This window comes from Portunus trituberculatus, chromosome 21 (genome assembly GCF_017591435.1).
Source record: "Portunus trituberculatus isolate SZX2019 chromosome 21, ASM1759143v1, whole genome shotgun sequence".
Taxonomy (NCBI): Eukaryota; Metazoa; Arthropoda; class Malacostraca; order Decapoda; family Portunidae; genus Portunus; species Portunus trituberculatus.
This window is the reverse complement of record NC_059275.1, coordinates 12,114,534-12,129,325: the sequence shown is the minus strand read 5'-3', so window position 1 is coordinate 12,129,325 and position 14,792 is coordinate 12,114,534. Positions and strand designations below refer to the sequence as shown.

At 40.1% G+C, this 14,792-nt stretch overlaps 2 protein-coding genes across 2 annotated transcripts in view; one reads left to right on the top strand and one right to left on the bottom strand.

Moving 5' to 3' along the window:
* The window catches only part of LOC123507007, a 114,098-nt gene that overhangs the window by 5,064 nt on the left and 94,242 nt on the right, over window positions 1-14,792 (top strand). The gene's annotated exons all lie outside the window — the stretch shown is intronic.
* Window positions 1,290-2,799, bottom strand: LOC123507231. The gene is made up of 2 exons (XM_045259964.1): window positions 2,147-2,799; window positions 1,290-1,530 (listed from the first exon to the last, which is right to left on the bottom strand). Exons 1-2 carry the CDS (start codon window positions 2,441-2,443, stop codon window positions 1,495-1,497), a joined length of 333 nt encoding a protein of 110 aa, XP_045115899.1. The 5' UTR covers window positions 2,444-2,799; the 3' UTR covers window positions 1,290-1,494.

Genomic DNA, 14,792 nt, shown 5'->3' with positions numbered 1-14,792 from the left:
TTTCCCTCATTCTATCTCATCAATCCAGGTAAAAACTTGTTGTTCAGCTCTGGCACACCTGCGCTATTAATTGTGGGGTTCTTGTGGTGTGGGGGGAGTGTTGGGAATTTGTGTGTGTGTGTATGTGTGTGTGTGTGGAGAGGACATCTTCTAATGGAGGTAATGGTTCTTCTATCCTTGGTATTTTTTGTGGAAGTGGTATTGGGAGTTACATATTTCTTTTCTTTTCTTTTCTTTTTTTCAGTCTGTCTATAAGTGTTGGAAGAAAAGGATATGTAATGGTTCTTCTCATTTTTTTATTTATTTATTTATTTTTTTTTTTTAGGAAAACCATCATTTGGGTTTTTCCTATTTCTTTTTCTCTTGGTCTCTTTTCTAATACTCTGAAAATGAGAAGAAAATTATGAAGGTTAGTGTACTTCTTGACCTCATCTGTACCTCAGTGTGTGTGGAGATGAAGTAAATGTTCTATTTCTATTCCTGGTGCTTTTTCTAAACAGTATTTTAAATTTTTCTGTTTTTTCTTGGTTGGTCTCTAAGACAAAAAAATTAGTGGGAATACATGCAGATTTTTTCTTCTACCCCCATGTGTTAGTTAATTGAGATAAATCTTCTACCTTTTGAGGTTTTAAATTTTTCCCTGCTTTAATCCCCTTGGTTACTGTATTACTCAAAAACAAGAGGAAATGCACTCACATTACTTTTCTTCTACCCCCATACGTATGTTAATTGGGGTAAATCTACTACATTTACATTTATTTATTTATTTCCCCTTGGTCATTACTACTCAAGAGAAAATGAGAGAAAAGAAGAAATACTTGCACTTTATTCTTCTACCCACACAGAGAAAACTAGAAGAGGAAATACAAGCAGGTTTTTTTAATTTTACGCACAGACATACTATGGGTAGAGAAAATACCAGCGCTTAGAGTGTCCGATGAATACCATGAAAATTCAGTCAACACAATCAACCGCCGCTTTCACTGTGTCTTTGTTTTCTTCATTCCATGCTGTCAACATTTCCCACACACTTTTTATTTTATTTTTTATTTATTTATTTTTTTTTTCTCTTGGTCACTAGTACTCAAAACAAGAGGAAATGGCATACAGATTGCTAACTTTTTTTTTAACTCCTTCAGTACTGAGATGCATTTTTATCTCATGAGTTTTGGGTGTTTAGATGATTGTATTTACATTAGGAAGGGTCTATGGAGGTCAGAAGATTAATAGCCAGTCTTCACTATTCTAATCTCCATACAGGTTTCTTTCTGAAGCTGTATAGAATCACCAAATAGTAAGCAGAATGAATATGGAAATGTGTCATGGTACTGAAGGGGTTATTGTAATTAGGGGGAAAATACTTTTTTATTTATTTATTTTTTCACTTAGTACATGAGCATTTGTGCATAAAGTGTTTGGAAGCTTGCTCCTCGCCTTCATTGCTGGCGTCACCCCTGGCCGCATCAGCATCCTGTCTAAGCCTCACCGAGCTTGTTAGTGCTTCATGAGACGGAGGTGGTGTGTCATTATCTGTGGGAGGGAGGGAGGGATAAAAAAAATCAGATAAAAAAAATAAAATAAAAGTGTATTGATCTTTTGTAAAAGCGTGTGTGATGATCCAGTTGAAGAGAGGTAATGAGGCGTAATGATCATCAGCCAGGATTAGAAAGTGGTTCACTGTCATAGTACTGTAAGATATTGGAACTGGCAAGGTGTGGTGGTAATGGGAGGGATCAATTTAAAGAGGGAGAGAGTACTAAACGTAACAAGGTCTTCTCTTCATTATATCATCATCATCAGCAGCAGCAGCACCATATGAATTCACCACAAAACATCCTTCGGGTTAAAACTGGTGAAGAGAAAAAGAAAAAGAAAACAAGTATTTGGCTAATTTACTTAGTTGTGTTGTGTTGCATCAGGTTTAACCCTGTACTTTTTGTTTGCAAATTGTTGCTTCACTGCAGTATATACATATAAAAAAAATAAGATCTTGTTTATACACTCCACGCCAGCATTATGTAAAGTTGTGAGATTGTATATATTTGTAGCACAGGATTAGGTGGAGGCAAGTAGACAACAATAGTTCTCTTCCCGTCTCTTTTTCTCTCCTGGTCCCTCCCTCCTCCCACAACAACTTTGCACTCACCTTGCATTTGGGAGGTGCTAAAACACATATTAGTACACCCACCAGGCTTTTTGCATAAAACTTGCCACAGTAAAGAGACAAGGCTGGGGTGAGTGGTGCGGCGGTGCGGCTAAACTTGTCCTCACACCTTGGGGAGAGCTCGAGGCCAGGAAACCTTTCGCACTCCTGCATAAAAAAAGCCTTGATGATCGAAAGTGATGATGGAGAACATGTCTTTGCCTTGCTTGAAACATTGTGGCGGCGGCGGTGGCGGCAGTAGTGATGGTGTGTTGCAGAAAGGTGGGTCTTGAATTCCATCAAGTTGTAACCCTCTGTAGCACAAAGCCTGGCAAGGGAAGACAAGACTAATAATCATCACTGCACACACTTGTACATTCCCCCACAGCATTCAGTTCCATATAAGATTGTATGCTCATGTGCATCTAACTTTCTCCTGCGGTGTGTGCGGTTCCCTTGTATTTATTTATGGGTGGTCTGGAGGCGAAGTTACAGTGTGAAGTGAACCTGCAGGAAATTGTGAAGCTGATGCCTATAATTGTGTGGCCTTGGATGCGGGTTGCTGGCCGTGATCAGAGCTGTGATTTATGAGTGGCCTGGGAGGAGGGGGAGGGAGGGTGGGGGTCAAGGTGGAGGAGGATTGATAGGGAGAGAAGACAGGATAGGAGAAGGAGGTAAATAGATTGGTAGATAAACACTAAAGAGGAAGATAGGAGGAGGAAGAGGAGGAGCTGGAGCAGGAAGGTTAAGGAGAGGAGAAGAGAGAAGAGGAAGGTAAATAGTGAAAATATGACTTCAGTTTGATGATTCACAGAGAGAGAGAGAGAGAGAGAGAGAGAGAGAGAGAGAGAGAGAGAGAGAGAGAGAGAGAGAGAGAGAGAGAGGCAGGCAGGCAGGCAGGCAGTGTGGCAATCTTGATATGACATTGGAAGGTTAAGGGACAGACTGATGATGGATGGGTAGGCTAGGGACACCAGGTAGACAGTGGACAGGTAGGACAAAGGTGGATCAGCCAGCCCCCTTAATGGCAGAGGGGTAGAGGGTGGCATCATTAGCAAAACCCACTCAGCATGTCAATAGTGGATGAATTGGGACACTGCTTCCTTATGTGGACAGAGATGGCCCTTGTGTTCAGTGGAAGGTGTAGTAGGAGACAATGAAGTAGTAGTAGTAGTAGTAGTTGTTTTTTGTTGTTGTTGGAGGTTCAGTAGTAGTAAATGGTTAAATACAGAGACAGTAGTAGTAGTAGTAGTAGTAGTATTCATTGTAGTAGTAGTATTTTGTTAGTTGTGGGTGTAAGAGGAGACAATCTTATCAGTAGTAGATAGAGGTTCATTGCTGGTATAGTAGTGAATAGTTAAATGCAGAGATGGTAGTATTAGTAATAGTGTATTGGTTGTAGATGTAGGTAGGAGACAGTGACCTTTAGTAGTAGTAGTAGTAGTAGTTGGAGATTCAGTACAGGTATAGTGATAGTAAATGTTTAAGTGCAAAGACTTTTATTATTAGAAGTGGCATTTTTTGTGTTAATAGTAGTGGGAGAACTTTTAATTTTTACTTTTAATGAGGAAAGTTTATTATGATTGGGAGAGTGTTTGTCATGTAATTCAGTTCTGATCGTCCGCCTGGCTTGGTTTGTGTGAGGATGCAACGAACGAGTCCTGGTATGCTGCACAACTATTCCTTAAAGGACAGTGAGGGTTACAAAAAAACTTGGAATGTAACAAAAGACTTGGTTGTGCAATAAGGAATGGAAGAGGTTAAGGAAAAAGAAAAAGAAAAAAACGGAGAATTTGTAATTGTCAAGTTTCAACACCTTGTCTTGATGGTGTGACTAATATGCTAAGCCACTGATATTACAACACTGAATTCTATAGGATGTTGAAGTTTGTGGGGGAAAAAAATGGGTAATAATGGTAACAATAATGGTAATAGTGCAACAAGGACAACTATGCAGTAAATAATAGAGAACAATTAGGAGAATACTCGAAGCTCCAGGCAGTGTAGTAGGAGAACACTGCCTGCTAATGACACCTTGTTTTATGAGTAACCTGTTGGAATGTAGCTGAGGAAGAACAAGACTGGAGGTGCTGAAAAATATGAACTAATTGATAACCTCTTACTGTACGTGATGTCCTTCCAAATGGTGCTCTTAACCTACACAACACTATTATATAAGCCTGTGAAGTCAGTCTACTGAAAAAAGCCTGTATTTGTAAACATTCCAGCATTATATATAGTTTAACCCCTTGAACACCATGACGTATTTTTATATTCATTCTGCTTACTATTTGCTGATTTTGTACAGCTTCAGACATTTATTTAGGTTATTAAAATAGTGAAGACTGACCATTAATCTTCTGACCTCCATAGACCCTACCTAATGTCAATAAAGTGGCCTAATCGTACATAAATTTCAAGGTAAAAACGTGTTCCATTATTGAAGAGACGAGTGGAATTTATTGGTGTGTGTGTGTGTGTGTGTGTGTGTGTGTGTGTGTGTGTGTGTGTGTGTGACCAGAAAAGACACGAAATGATCAGGTAACAGTAGAAAGTATCAACAGTAATAACAAGTTTGTTAGATAAAAGTGAAAGAAAGAGAAAAAAATCATTAGCTATATATTTTCCTTTTTTTTTTTTTTTTTTTATTTATTTTTTTTTTAACCTCCCTCCAAATACGAGTACCCTTTTTGTGTATCCGTGTCCCTTCAACCAACCAACCAACCAACCAGCCAGCCAGACAGACAGACAGACAGACCGACCAGAGACGAGCAACACGGCAGGAAACTATTACATTATTCCTCAAACGTGCGAGGCGAACCGCAGTCAAGATGTAGCTGAACATTAGGGGCGAATTATGAACATTTCCAACCCACACAAATAAGACGAGATAATACTGCTGAGGATAAGACCGAGAAGATACAAAAGATAAGACTCGAGGTGCGTGTAGAGATTTGTTTTTATTTATTTATTTATTTATTTTTGTGTAAGAAAAGTAGCCAAGAACAAGATAAAGAGAGAAAAAAGAAGGAAAGAAAAGAAAGAAATAGGTCCATTTATTTGCCAGTTCCCGTGCAGTCCAGAGAGAGAGACTTAGCCATGAAAAAAAGAGGAATAGATATGTACACAGCCACACAATGTAAATGAAGGTGAATGAATAAGAAGGTGAATGTGTGAAGGGAATAGATGATGATGGAAAGAATGAAAGTGAATGTAGTGAATGATAAATGTATATATGTACGTGGCGGTGGTTGTTTAGATCGTTTGAAGAGGTGCTTGACACACACACACACACACACACACACACACACACACACACACACACACACACACACACACACACACACACACACACACACACACAGGTTAATAATAAAGGAATGTATTACCCACAGGAAGGTGAAGCAAGCGATCCTTTCTTCTTACACACACACACACACACACACACACACACACACACACACACACACACACACACACACACACACACACACACACACACACACACACACACACACACACACACTTTTATCTCCACCCTTTCATCACGAATACCAAAACAACCGCCTTAATTTCGTTCATTTCCTGGATTCTCTCTCTCTCTCTCTCTCTCTCTCTCTCTCTCTCTCTCTCTCTCTCTCTCTCTCTCTCTCTCTCTCTCTCTCTCTCTCTCTCTCTCTCTAATTTTATTTTGTTTTGTTTTTCTTTGTTTTTGTCTTTATTGTGTCTGGAAATTCCTCGTTCGTTATTTTTTTCATTATTGTTTTTCTTTTTCAACCAAATCACGAAATTCGCTTTTATTTGCTCTCTCTCTCTCTCTCTCTCTCTCTCTCTCTCTCTCTCTCTCTCTCTCTCTCTCTCTCTCTCTCTCTCTCTCATTGCTTTTATTTTATTTTATCTTATAACTTCATTTTTTTTTCATATTTTCTTCTCTTACTTTTATTTTACGTAACTTCAAAATTTCTTGCATTTCACCTTATTATTACTGTGTTACCTGTGTCATTATGTTCTACTTAACTGATATTAATGCTTATTTTTATGTTCTCTAGTTTCCTTCACTTCTCTATTATTTTATTTTATCGAGTTTATTTTATATTTTCTTGTATTTATTTACTTATTCTCGTCCTGTGTTTCCAATCCTTGCCTTGTGTATTTGTAGAGATAATGTCGTGTCTTATATGTAATCTCTCTAAAGAATCACCTTTTATTATATCTGTTATCTTGCGCGTTCATATAATTTAGTGTTTATCTTCTCATTACTCTCTTATCACGTTTCCAATCCTCGCTCTGGGTATTCGTAAGAGAGATTAATGTTGTGTCTCTTATTAGTAATCTCGTTGGGAATTCAGGTTTTCTTTCCTCTTTAATATCCTTGTTTATTAATAGTCATACCGCAAGTTCTTATCATGATTGCCGTAGTTTTTACTCATCTTTATTAGTGTTATTTTAGCGTGCAGTCTCGTTTTTTTTTTGTCTTTTTTATTAGTTATTCCTCCGCTGAGCTTCGTTTTCTGTATCAAATCTTTACATTCAGCTGTGTACGATATATTAGTATTCGTCTACATTCTAAGTATTGGTTATTTTACTCTTATCACAAGTAATATAAACACTGATTGGTGTGCGTATGTGTAAATGGAGATATTTGTTTTCCCTCGGTTACCATGTTTATAAGTCATGTTTATCTGCACTCAGTCAATATTAAACTTGATATTTGGTGTCATCATCAGTATGTTTGAAATTAACGTGCATGCATTACATAGTCTCATTTTTTCTTAGTTACTTATTTGAGAAGTCATGTTTGCTGCACACCATTTGTCATTAAGCTGTATTACTCTTGTCATGCTCAGTATCTCAAATTAATTCATGGGTGTGCATTGTAAAGATAGGCAATTTCTTTATTTATTTTTTCGCATTATTTATCCCTTTGAGAAGTCACGTTTTCCACACAACATTTGTCATTGAGCTATGTTATACTTATCATTCTCAGTATCTGTCAAGTTAATTCATGGGTGTACATTATAAAGATAGGCAATTTTTTTTTTCCACGTTATTTACCCCTTTGAGAAGTCACGTTTTCCACACATCATTTGTCATTGAGTTATATTATACTTATCATTCTCAGTGTCTGTCAAGTTAACTCATGAGTATGCATTGTAAAGATAAGCATTTTTTTTCTTTTTCTCATTATTTACCCCTTTGAGAAGTCACGTTTTCCACTCATCATTTGTCATTGAGCTATGTTATACTTATCATTCTCAGTATCTGTCAAATTAACACGCGTGCATTATAAAGATACCCAGTTTGTTTTATCTCCCCATCAGTTATCCCTTTGAGAAGTCACGTTTTCTTTACTTCATTCAAATAATCTCCACATGCATATTCTCAGTACTATTTCATTAAACCTTCCACTCCTACATCAATAAACAAAAGCTAAACATTTTTTTTTCTATTTGTTACCCTGTTGAGAAGTTGTATGTTCTGTACTCCATTCAGAAAATCATTTGTGTATTATTATTCTCAGTACCCATTGAAACCTTGGCTTGCGTATGAGGTAATATAAACAGAGCAATCTTTTTTTTAATTAGTTATCCCGTTGGAAAGCCACGATTTGTTTACATTGGTCTGTTTTATTTACTTGGCCATCCAGTCCCTCAGCTGGTATTGTTTATTATTCCTTGATCTTGTTTATTTAGCTCAGCCTCGCCGTTTGTCCTTGTTTAGCGAGTGGAGAGAGAGAGAGAGAGAGAGAGAGAGAGAGAGAGATTTTACGATATAACAAATCGATGAATGTACACAGTTAAAAGTAATAAGCAAAAATATAAAGTGATGCATGTCAGAGAGAGAGAGAGAGAGAGAGAGAGAGAGAGAGAGATTTACGATAGAACAAGTGGATGAATATACCCATTAAAAAAGTAATCAGCAGTAATATAAAGTGATGCATACCAGAGAGAGAGAGAGAGAGAGAGAGAGAGAGAGAGAGACTTTCGCCATCACAGTGCCGCCTTTAGCCATCATGAAGAGTGCTTATAAAACATTGTAGTGAGCAAGGTTCAGTAATATCACAGCGGAATATTGCAATGGTGCGCGATTACTGTAACTTGTGACGAGGCGATTTTATTAACACTTGCTGGCTGGGTGACGTGACGCAAGGACACACACACACACACACACACACACACACACACACACACACACACACACACACACACACACACACACACACACTTGTCGATATTGAACGGTATTATTACTGCTAATTTCATCTAATATATTACTATCGATAATCTAACATTCTCTCTCTCTCTCTCTCTCTCTGGTGGTGGGTGGGTGGGTGGGTGGGCGCTGCGTTATTGTTGGGCTATTATTTGGTTTATCGTCATGCCCCAACACCGCGGATCAGGCAGGCGGTGACAAGACAGAGAAGGTTCCTTGGTGTGTGTGTGTGTGTGTGTGTGTGTGTGTGTGTGTGTGTGGTATTTCCTGCGAGGGAGGGACCCGGGCGGTATTCCATCCCATTTGTTTTTATATAAGGACGACCTCCGCACATCCCTCCTCCTCCTCCTCCTCCTCCTCCTCCTCCTCCTGCAGCTGTCCTCGTGTTTGTTTGTACTTTATAGTTCCATTGCCAGTTCTCTCTCTCTCTCTCTCTCTCTCTCTCTCTCTCTCTCTCTCTCTCTCTCTCTCTCTCTCTCTCTCTCTCTGTTTCTCCTTTAGTTTTTTTTTTTTCTGTTGTAACTATTGCTTGCTTTGTTGCGGGAGAGAGAGAGAGAGAGAGAGAGAGAGAGAGAGAGAGAGAGAGAGAGAGAGGAAAGAAATAAACACAAATATGGTGTGGGAACGTAAAACCTTTTTCTCATGTAAAGTGGAAAGAAAATGTGTTTTTGTTTAATTCATTATTGTTGTTTTATTTATGTATTTGTCTGGATACGAGAATAGACACGAGTGATGAATAGGTAGGGAGAGAAATGAATCTCTCTCTCTCTCTCTCTCTCTCTCTCTCTCTCTCTGGAATAATGGAAAATAAACACAATAATATCACGTTATATTCCCAACTAATTAATATAGCTGTTAGTATCCTGAGAGAGAGAGAGAGAGAGAGAGAGAGAGAGAGAATGTGTGGCGCGCGCTCTTGTCTCTACCAGGAGTAACATGAGTTGGAGGAATCAGGAGGAGGCGAGGAGTGAACAGCACGCATTTACGCATTAGGCTTGGCGGAGCAATCGATATTCTACGCAGCCTGCACGCCTCCTAGAGTCAGGCGGGGACTTTTACGCAGTTCCCGCTGGAGTCAAGGCTAGCGTCGTCTTTCTTTTGGTAGCGCGCGAGGAAGGAGAGGTAAAGAGAAACAATGCCTATATTAATCCCCGCAGTACCATGCCGCGTTTCCTTACTTATTTTACTTACTATTTGGTGATTTTATACAATTTCTGAAACTTGTGTGGGGGTTAAAATAGTGAAGACTGTGGTTATTAATGTTCCGACCTCCACAGACTTCCCATCAATAAAATAGTCTAATTGTACACAAATCTTAAGATAAAAATGTTTCCCAGCATTGGATGGGTTAATTTAGGTGTGTTTCTGTTTGTCTTGGTTTCTTTTGGTACCGTGGGAGAAAAAGAGGCAAGGGGAAACTAGCGCCTATAGTATTTTTTTTTTTTTTATGTAAGAGGGGAATTCTGGCCAAGGGTAAGTTACATAAAGAATACGGAAAGCCCCACTTAGATGTCAGTCGTTGCCAGATCGAGAGAGTTAGTCAAAAGAATGGGATGCATGTCTTGAAACCTCCCTCTTCAGTAAATTGAGGTCATAAAAGGTGGAAATATAGGAGTAGGTAGATGAAGTTCCGGAGTGTACCATAGAAAGGGATGACTGATCGAGGGTACTGGTTAACTATTGCATTAGAGAGGTTTCCGTAGTGTACCATAGAAAGGGATGACTGATCGAGGGTACTGGTTAACTATTGCATTAGAGAGGTTTCCGTAGTGTACCATAATAGAAAGGGATGACTGATCGAGGGTACTGGTTAACTATTGCATTAGAGAGGTTTCCGTAGTGTACCATAATAGAAAGGGATGACTGATCGAGGGTACTGGTTAACTCTTACCTTAGAGAGGTGGACCGAATAAGGGTGATAGAAAGAAGAGAGCCTTGAACAGCGCGTGTATCTGTTGTTGTTTATATTTTATCATGAATATTTTAACTGGGTGATAAAAGTTTGGTACGAGATTTAAGATGATCGAATTTATTTGTGTTTTGGTCGTGTTTTCTCGTCGTCGTCGTTGTTGTTTGGTGTGGTTTTGTCTTGAATCCTCTAACTGGGCGATACGATTTTGGTACGTGATGTAAAATGATGAAATTCACTGTTTTGTGGCGCTTTGTGTCTCGTGTCTTGTCTGTCTCGAATCCTGATCTTGTAATGAATTCTGGTACATCGTTCGGCGTAGTTTTATCTCGAATATTCTAACTGGGTGATGAAATTTTGGTACCTGATATAAGATGATGGAATTTACTTGTGTTTTGTGGTATATTGCATCTTGTGTCTTGGCTGTCACGAATCCTGACCTTGTAATGAACTCTGGTACCTGGTTTGGCTTGGTTCGTGTAGTTTGGTTTAGTTTGCTTTGATTTCGTGTGGTTTTGTCTCGAACACTAATGATAAAGGAAAGTGGTGGTGGTGGTGGTGGTGGTAATGGTGATGGCAGTGTTTAGATATATTAGTTTATCCGTCTATCTAACTATTGATCTGTCAGTTTGTCTTTCTGTTTTGGTGCCTGATGTAACAAGATGATCGAATTTACTGGTGTTTTGTGGTGCTTTAGTCGTGTTTTTTCTCGTGTCTTGTTTGTCTCGAATCCTGAGCTTGTGATGAACTCTGATGCCTGATGGAATGTTAGATATAGGATTTATTAAGGGGAGGCTCTGAATATATTGGAAGGATAACTTATTTCCTCTCTCTCTCTCTCTCTCTCTCTCTCTCTCTCTCTCTCTCTCTCTCTCTCTCTCTCTCTCATGGGTTGTATTTTTGAAAGGTTTTCTTATGTATTAATTTTCGTTTCATTTCGTTTCGTTTCGTTCTTGATTCGTGTTGTGTACTTGTTGTGTCACGTTTGTTTGTTTTGGTTTTCTTTCTTTTCTTTCTTTTTCTTTCTTCTTTTTATTTTGGGATCTTGTTTATTTTGTTTCTTTTCTTTTTCTTTTCTTTTTCTTTTCTTTCACGAATGTTTTGATTTTTTTTTTTTGGTCTTATTTTATGAATTTACTGAGGCATTTCTATTTATTTATTTTTTTTTTTTATTTTACGTATTGCTGTTTCTTCTTTCGCTTTACTATTCTTACCTATTCCTTAATTATGCTCCACTTTTCTTCTTTCTTCTTCTTCTTCTTCTTCTTCTTCTTCTTCTTCTTCTTCTTGTTCTTCTTTCATTATTTCTGTTTACCTATTCTCCCTTTATTTATTGCGTTTTTATTATCTATTTTATTCATTATTATTGTTATTTTTATTATTATTTTTAACTTTATTTTGCGGTTCCCTACTCGTGTTACGCATTCCTCTATTTTGCAGCCCCCTCTCTCTCTCTCTCTCTCTCTCTCTCTCTCTCTCTCTCTCTCTCTCTCTCTCTCTCTCTCTCTCTCTCTCTCTCTCTCTCTCTCTCCCTCCCCGTCTCCCTCTTCCTCCCCGTCCTCCTCCCCACGCTAGCCAACACACCTGAACGCTCTCATTAATGCACTTAGCGCCTTCACTTACACACTTCAACGCACTCACTACCACACCACACTTCAAAAATGAAAATAAAAATACAAGCAAGGCACTTTGAAATATCCACTTATGCACTTAATTATATCAACACACACACACACACACACACACACACACACACACACACACACACACACACACACACACACACACACACACACACACAGCCAGAGGACCGGGGTTCGATTCCCCGGCCGGGTGGAGATATTTGGGTGTGTCTCCTTTCACGTGTAGCCCCTGTTCACCTAGCAGTGAGTAGGTACGGGATGTAAATCGAGGAGTTGTGACCGTTGTCCCGGTGTGTGGTGTGTGCCTGGTCTCAGGCCTATCCGAAGATCGGAAATAATGAGCTCTGAGCTCGTTCCGTAGGGTAACGTCTGGCTGTCTCGTCAGAGACTGCAGCAAATCAAACAAACAAACAAACAAACAAACAAACAAACACACACACGAATAAAAAAATATATTAACACTTAAAGCACACTCATATATTTACGTACGCAATAAACGCACGCACTCATCATCATCATCATCATCATCATCATCATCATCATCATCATCATCATCATCATCATCATCATCCACCACCACCACCACCACCACCACCACCACCACCACCACCACCACCACCACCGCTAAATTAACGTATTATTTAGTTGGGACCGCAACTCTTTTACGCAACTCCTCCTCCTCCTCCTCAGTCAGTCAGCGTCCTTATCTTGTGGGCGCTGTAGGAATTGACCAGCCGCCCTCTACTTCTTCTGAGTCCTAATGAGGGTGAGGGGGGAGGAGTAGAGGGAGGGGGTGGGGGAAGCAGGCAGGGAGACGGCCTTGGGTCATCGAGTAGTGGGAGTGGTGGTGGTGGTGGTGGTGTTGACGGTGTTGTGGAGGAGGAGGAGGAGGAGGAGAAGAGGGGGCATTCCTAGTGTGCGTTCAGGCGTCACTCCTCCTCCTCCTCCTCCTCCTCCTCCTCCTCCTCCTCCTCCTCCTCCTCCTCCTCCTCCTCCTCTTGTATCTACATCATTGCTCTCCTTCTCTTCCTCTTCATCACCATCACCACCACCATCCATCCAATCATCACCACTATCACCATCTTCTTCTTCTTCTTCTTCTTCTTCTTCTTGTGAGGGCGTGGTGTTTTTACTGTCGTGTGTGTGTGTGTGTGTGTGTGTGTGTGTGTGTGTGTGTGTGTGTGTGTGTGTGTGTGTGTGTGTGTGTGTCGGGCTTCTCAGGTATCACTCATGCACGGGTCTAGGCTGGTCCTCCTCCTCCTCCTCCTCCTCCTCCTCCTCCTCCTCCTCCTCCTCCTCCTCCTCCTCCTCCTGTCCCAAGGTGAACCACTGAGCAACTCGAAGATGATCTACTCAGGACTGTGGCTGCTGCTTCTGTGGTGGTGGTGGTGGTGGTGGTGGTGGTGATGAGTGGTGGTGGGTAATGTTAACAAAGAGAAATGGTGGTGGTGGTGGTGGTGGTAGTAGTAGTGTTTAGATATATTAGTTTATCTTTCTGTCTATCTATTTATCTATTTGTCTGTCAGTTTGTGTATCTATTTATTCATTGATTTAGCTGTGATTCTGTATGGCAATATTTCTATCTATCTATCTGTCTGTCTGTCTGTCTGTCTGTCTTTTTCTTTCTTTCTTTCTTTCTTTCTTCTCATTCCTTCCTTCCTTCCTTCTTTCTTTCTTTCTTTTGTTTCTATCCATCCATCAAAAAATGTCTCGCTATTCATCCATTTATGTACCTTCAATAATGCTTCACATCAATCCTCTATATTTGTGTTGGCTTCATGTATGATATTTTGAATTAATACTTTCATTGTTGATTAGTATCCTGCATAGCTATATTTGTTCTGTGTGTTATTGCTGTCTGGACAATGAACTATACAGGCAATTGCTCTCTCTCTCTCTCTCTCTCTCTCTCTCTCTCTCTCTCTCTCTCTCTCTCTCTCTCTCTCTCTCTCTCTCTCTCTCTCTCAAAGATATTAAAAGATATTATTGTTCAAGTACTACTACTACTACTACTACTACTACTACTACTACTACTACTACTACTACTACTACTACTACTACTACTACTACTACTATCACCACGTGGAACACAGACAGCAAGGTCGATTAGGAGGAGGAGGGGGGAAGAAATAGAGGCGAAATTAGCAATGAAAGAGGCGGGATGATTAGAGAGGGAGAGGAGAGGGGAGATGGGGGGAGGGAGTGGGGAGTCGGTCACACCTTCCTGACCTTTTAACGAAGCAGATGTTACGCGTATCCCTATGACCTTGTTTTGGTGGGGGAACGAGAGAGAGGGGAGAGGAGAAGTAGGAGGAGGAGATGGAGGTGGAGGTGGAGATGGAGATGGAGGTGGAGGAGTTGGTGGTGGTGGAGGAAGGGAGTAAGGGAGGATAATGAGATAGGAAAAAAAAGTAAGATTAGAGGAAGGGGAAGGGGATGGAGAGGGGAGGAGAACAAGGATTGGGAGAGAAGAGGAGGGGGAGGGGAGGAGAACAAGGAATAAGAAGAAGGGGAGGGAAAAATACCTGTTAGAATTAAAGGAAGTAGGATGGGGGAGAGAAGAAAAAGAAACAAAAGGGAGAAGAAAGGAGAGGAAGAGAAAAATGGAAGAAGAAAGGGGTGATAGACAGTAGATGAAGAGGGGGAGGAAAAAATGAATAAAAATGTGGGAGAGGGGTAAGGGAAGAGGGGAAGATAAATGAAGATAAGAAGGGAAGGGGAAGGGGAGATGTAATGAGAGAGAGAGAGAGAGAGAGAGAGAGAGAGAGAGAGATTGGGGGAACAGGAAATGAGAAAATGAAGGAAAAACTTGAATAGGTTAAGAAAAAAAAGATGGGAGGAGGAAGGGGAGGAGGATGAAGAAGGGAAGAGAAAAATAAGAGGA

What these genes read in the sequence shown, in the direction of transcription:
- LOC123507231 (XM_045259964.1), bottom strand. Translation starts at nt 2,443, where the DNA reads ATGGAATTCAAGACCCACCTTTCTGCAACACACCATCACTACTGCCGC. An exon ending in TAGCACCTCCCAAATGCAAG is followed by an intron (nt 1,531 to 2,146) that starts GTGAGTGCAAAG and finishes TCCCTCCCACAG; the next exon opens with ATAATGACACACCACCTCCG.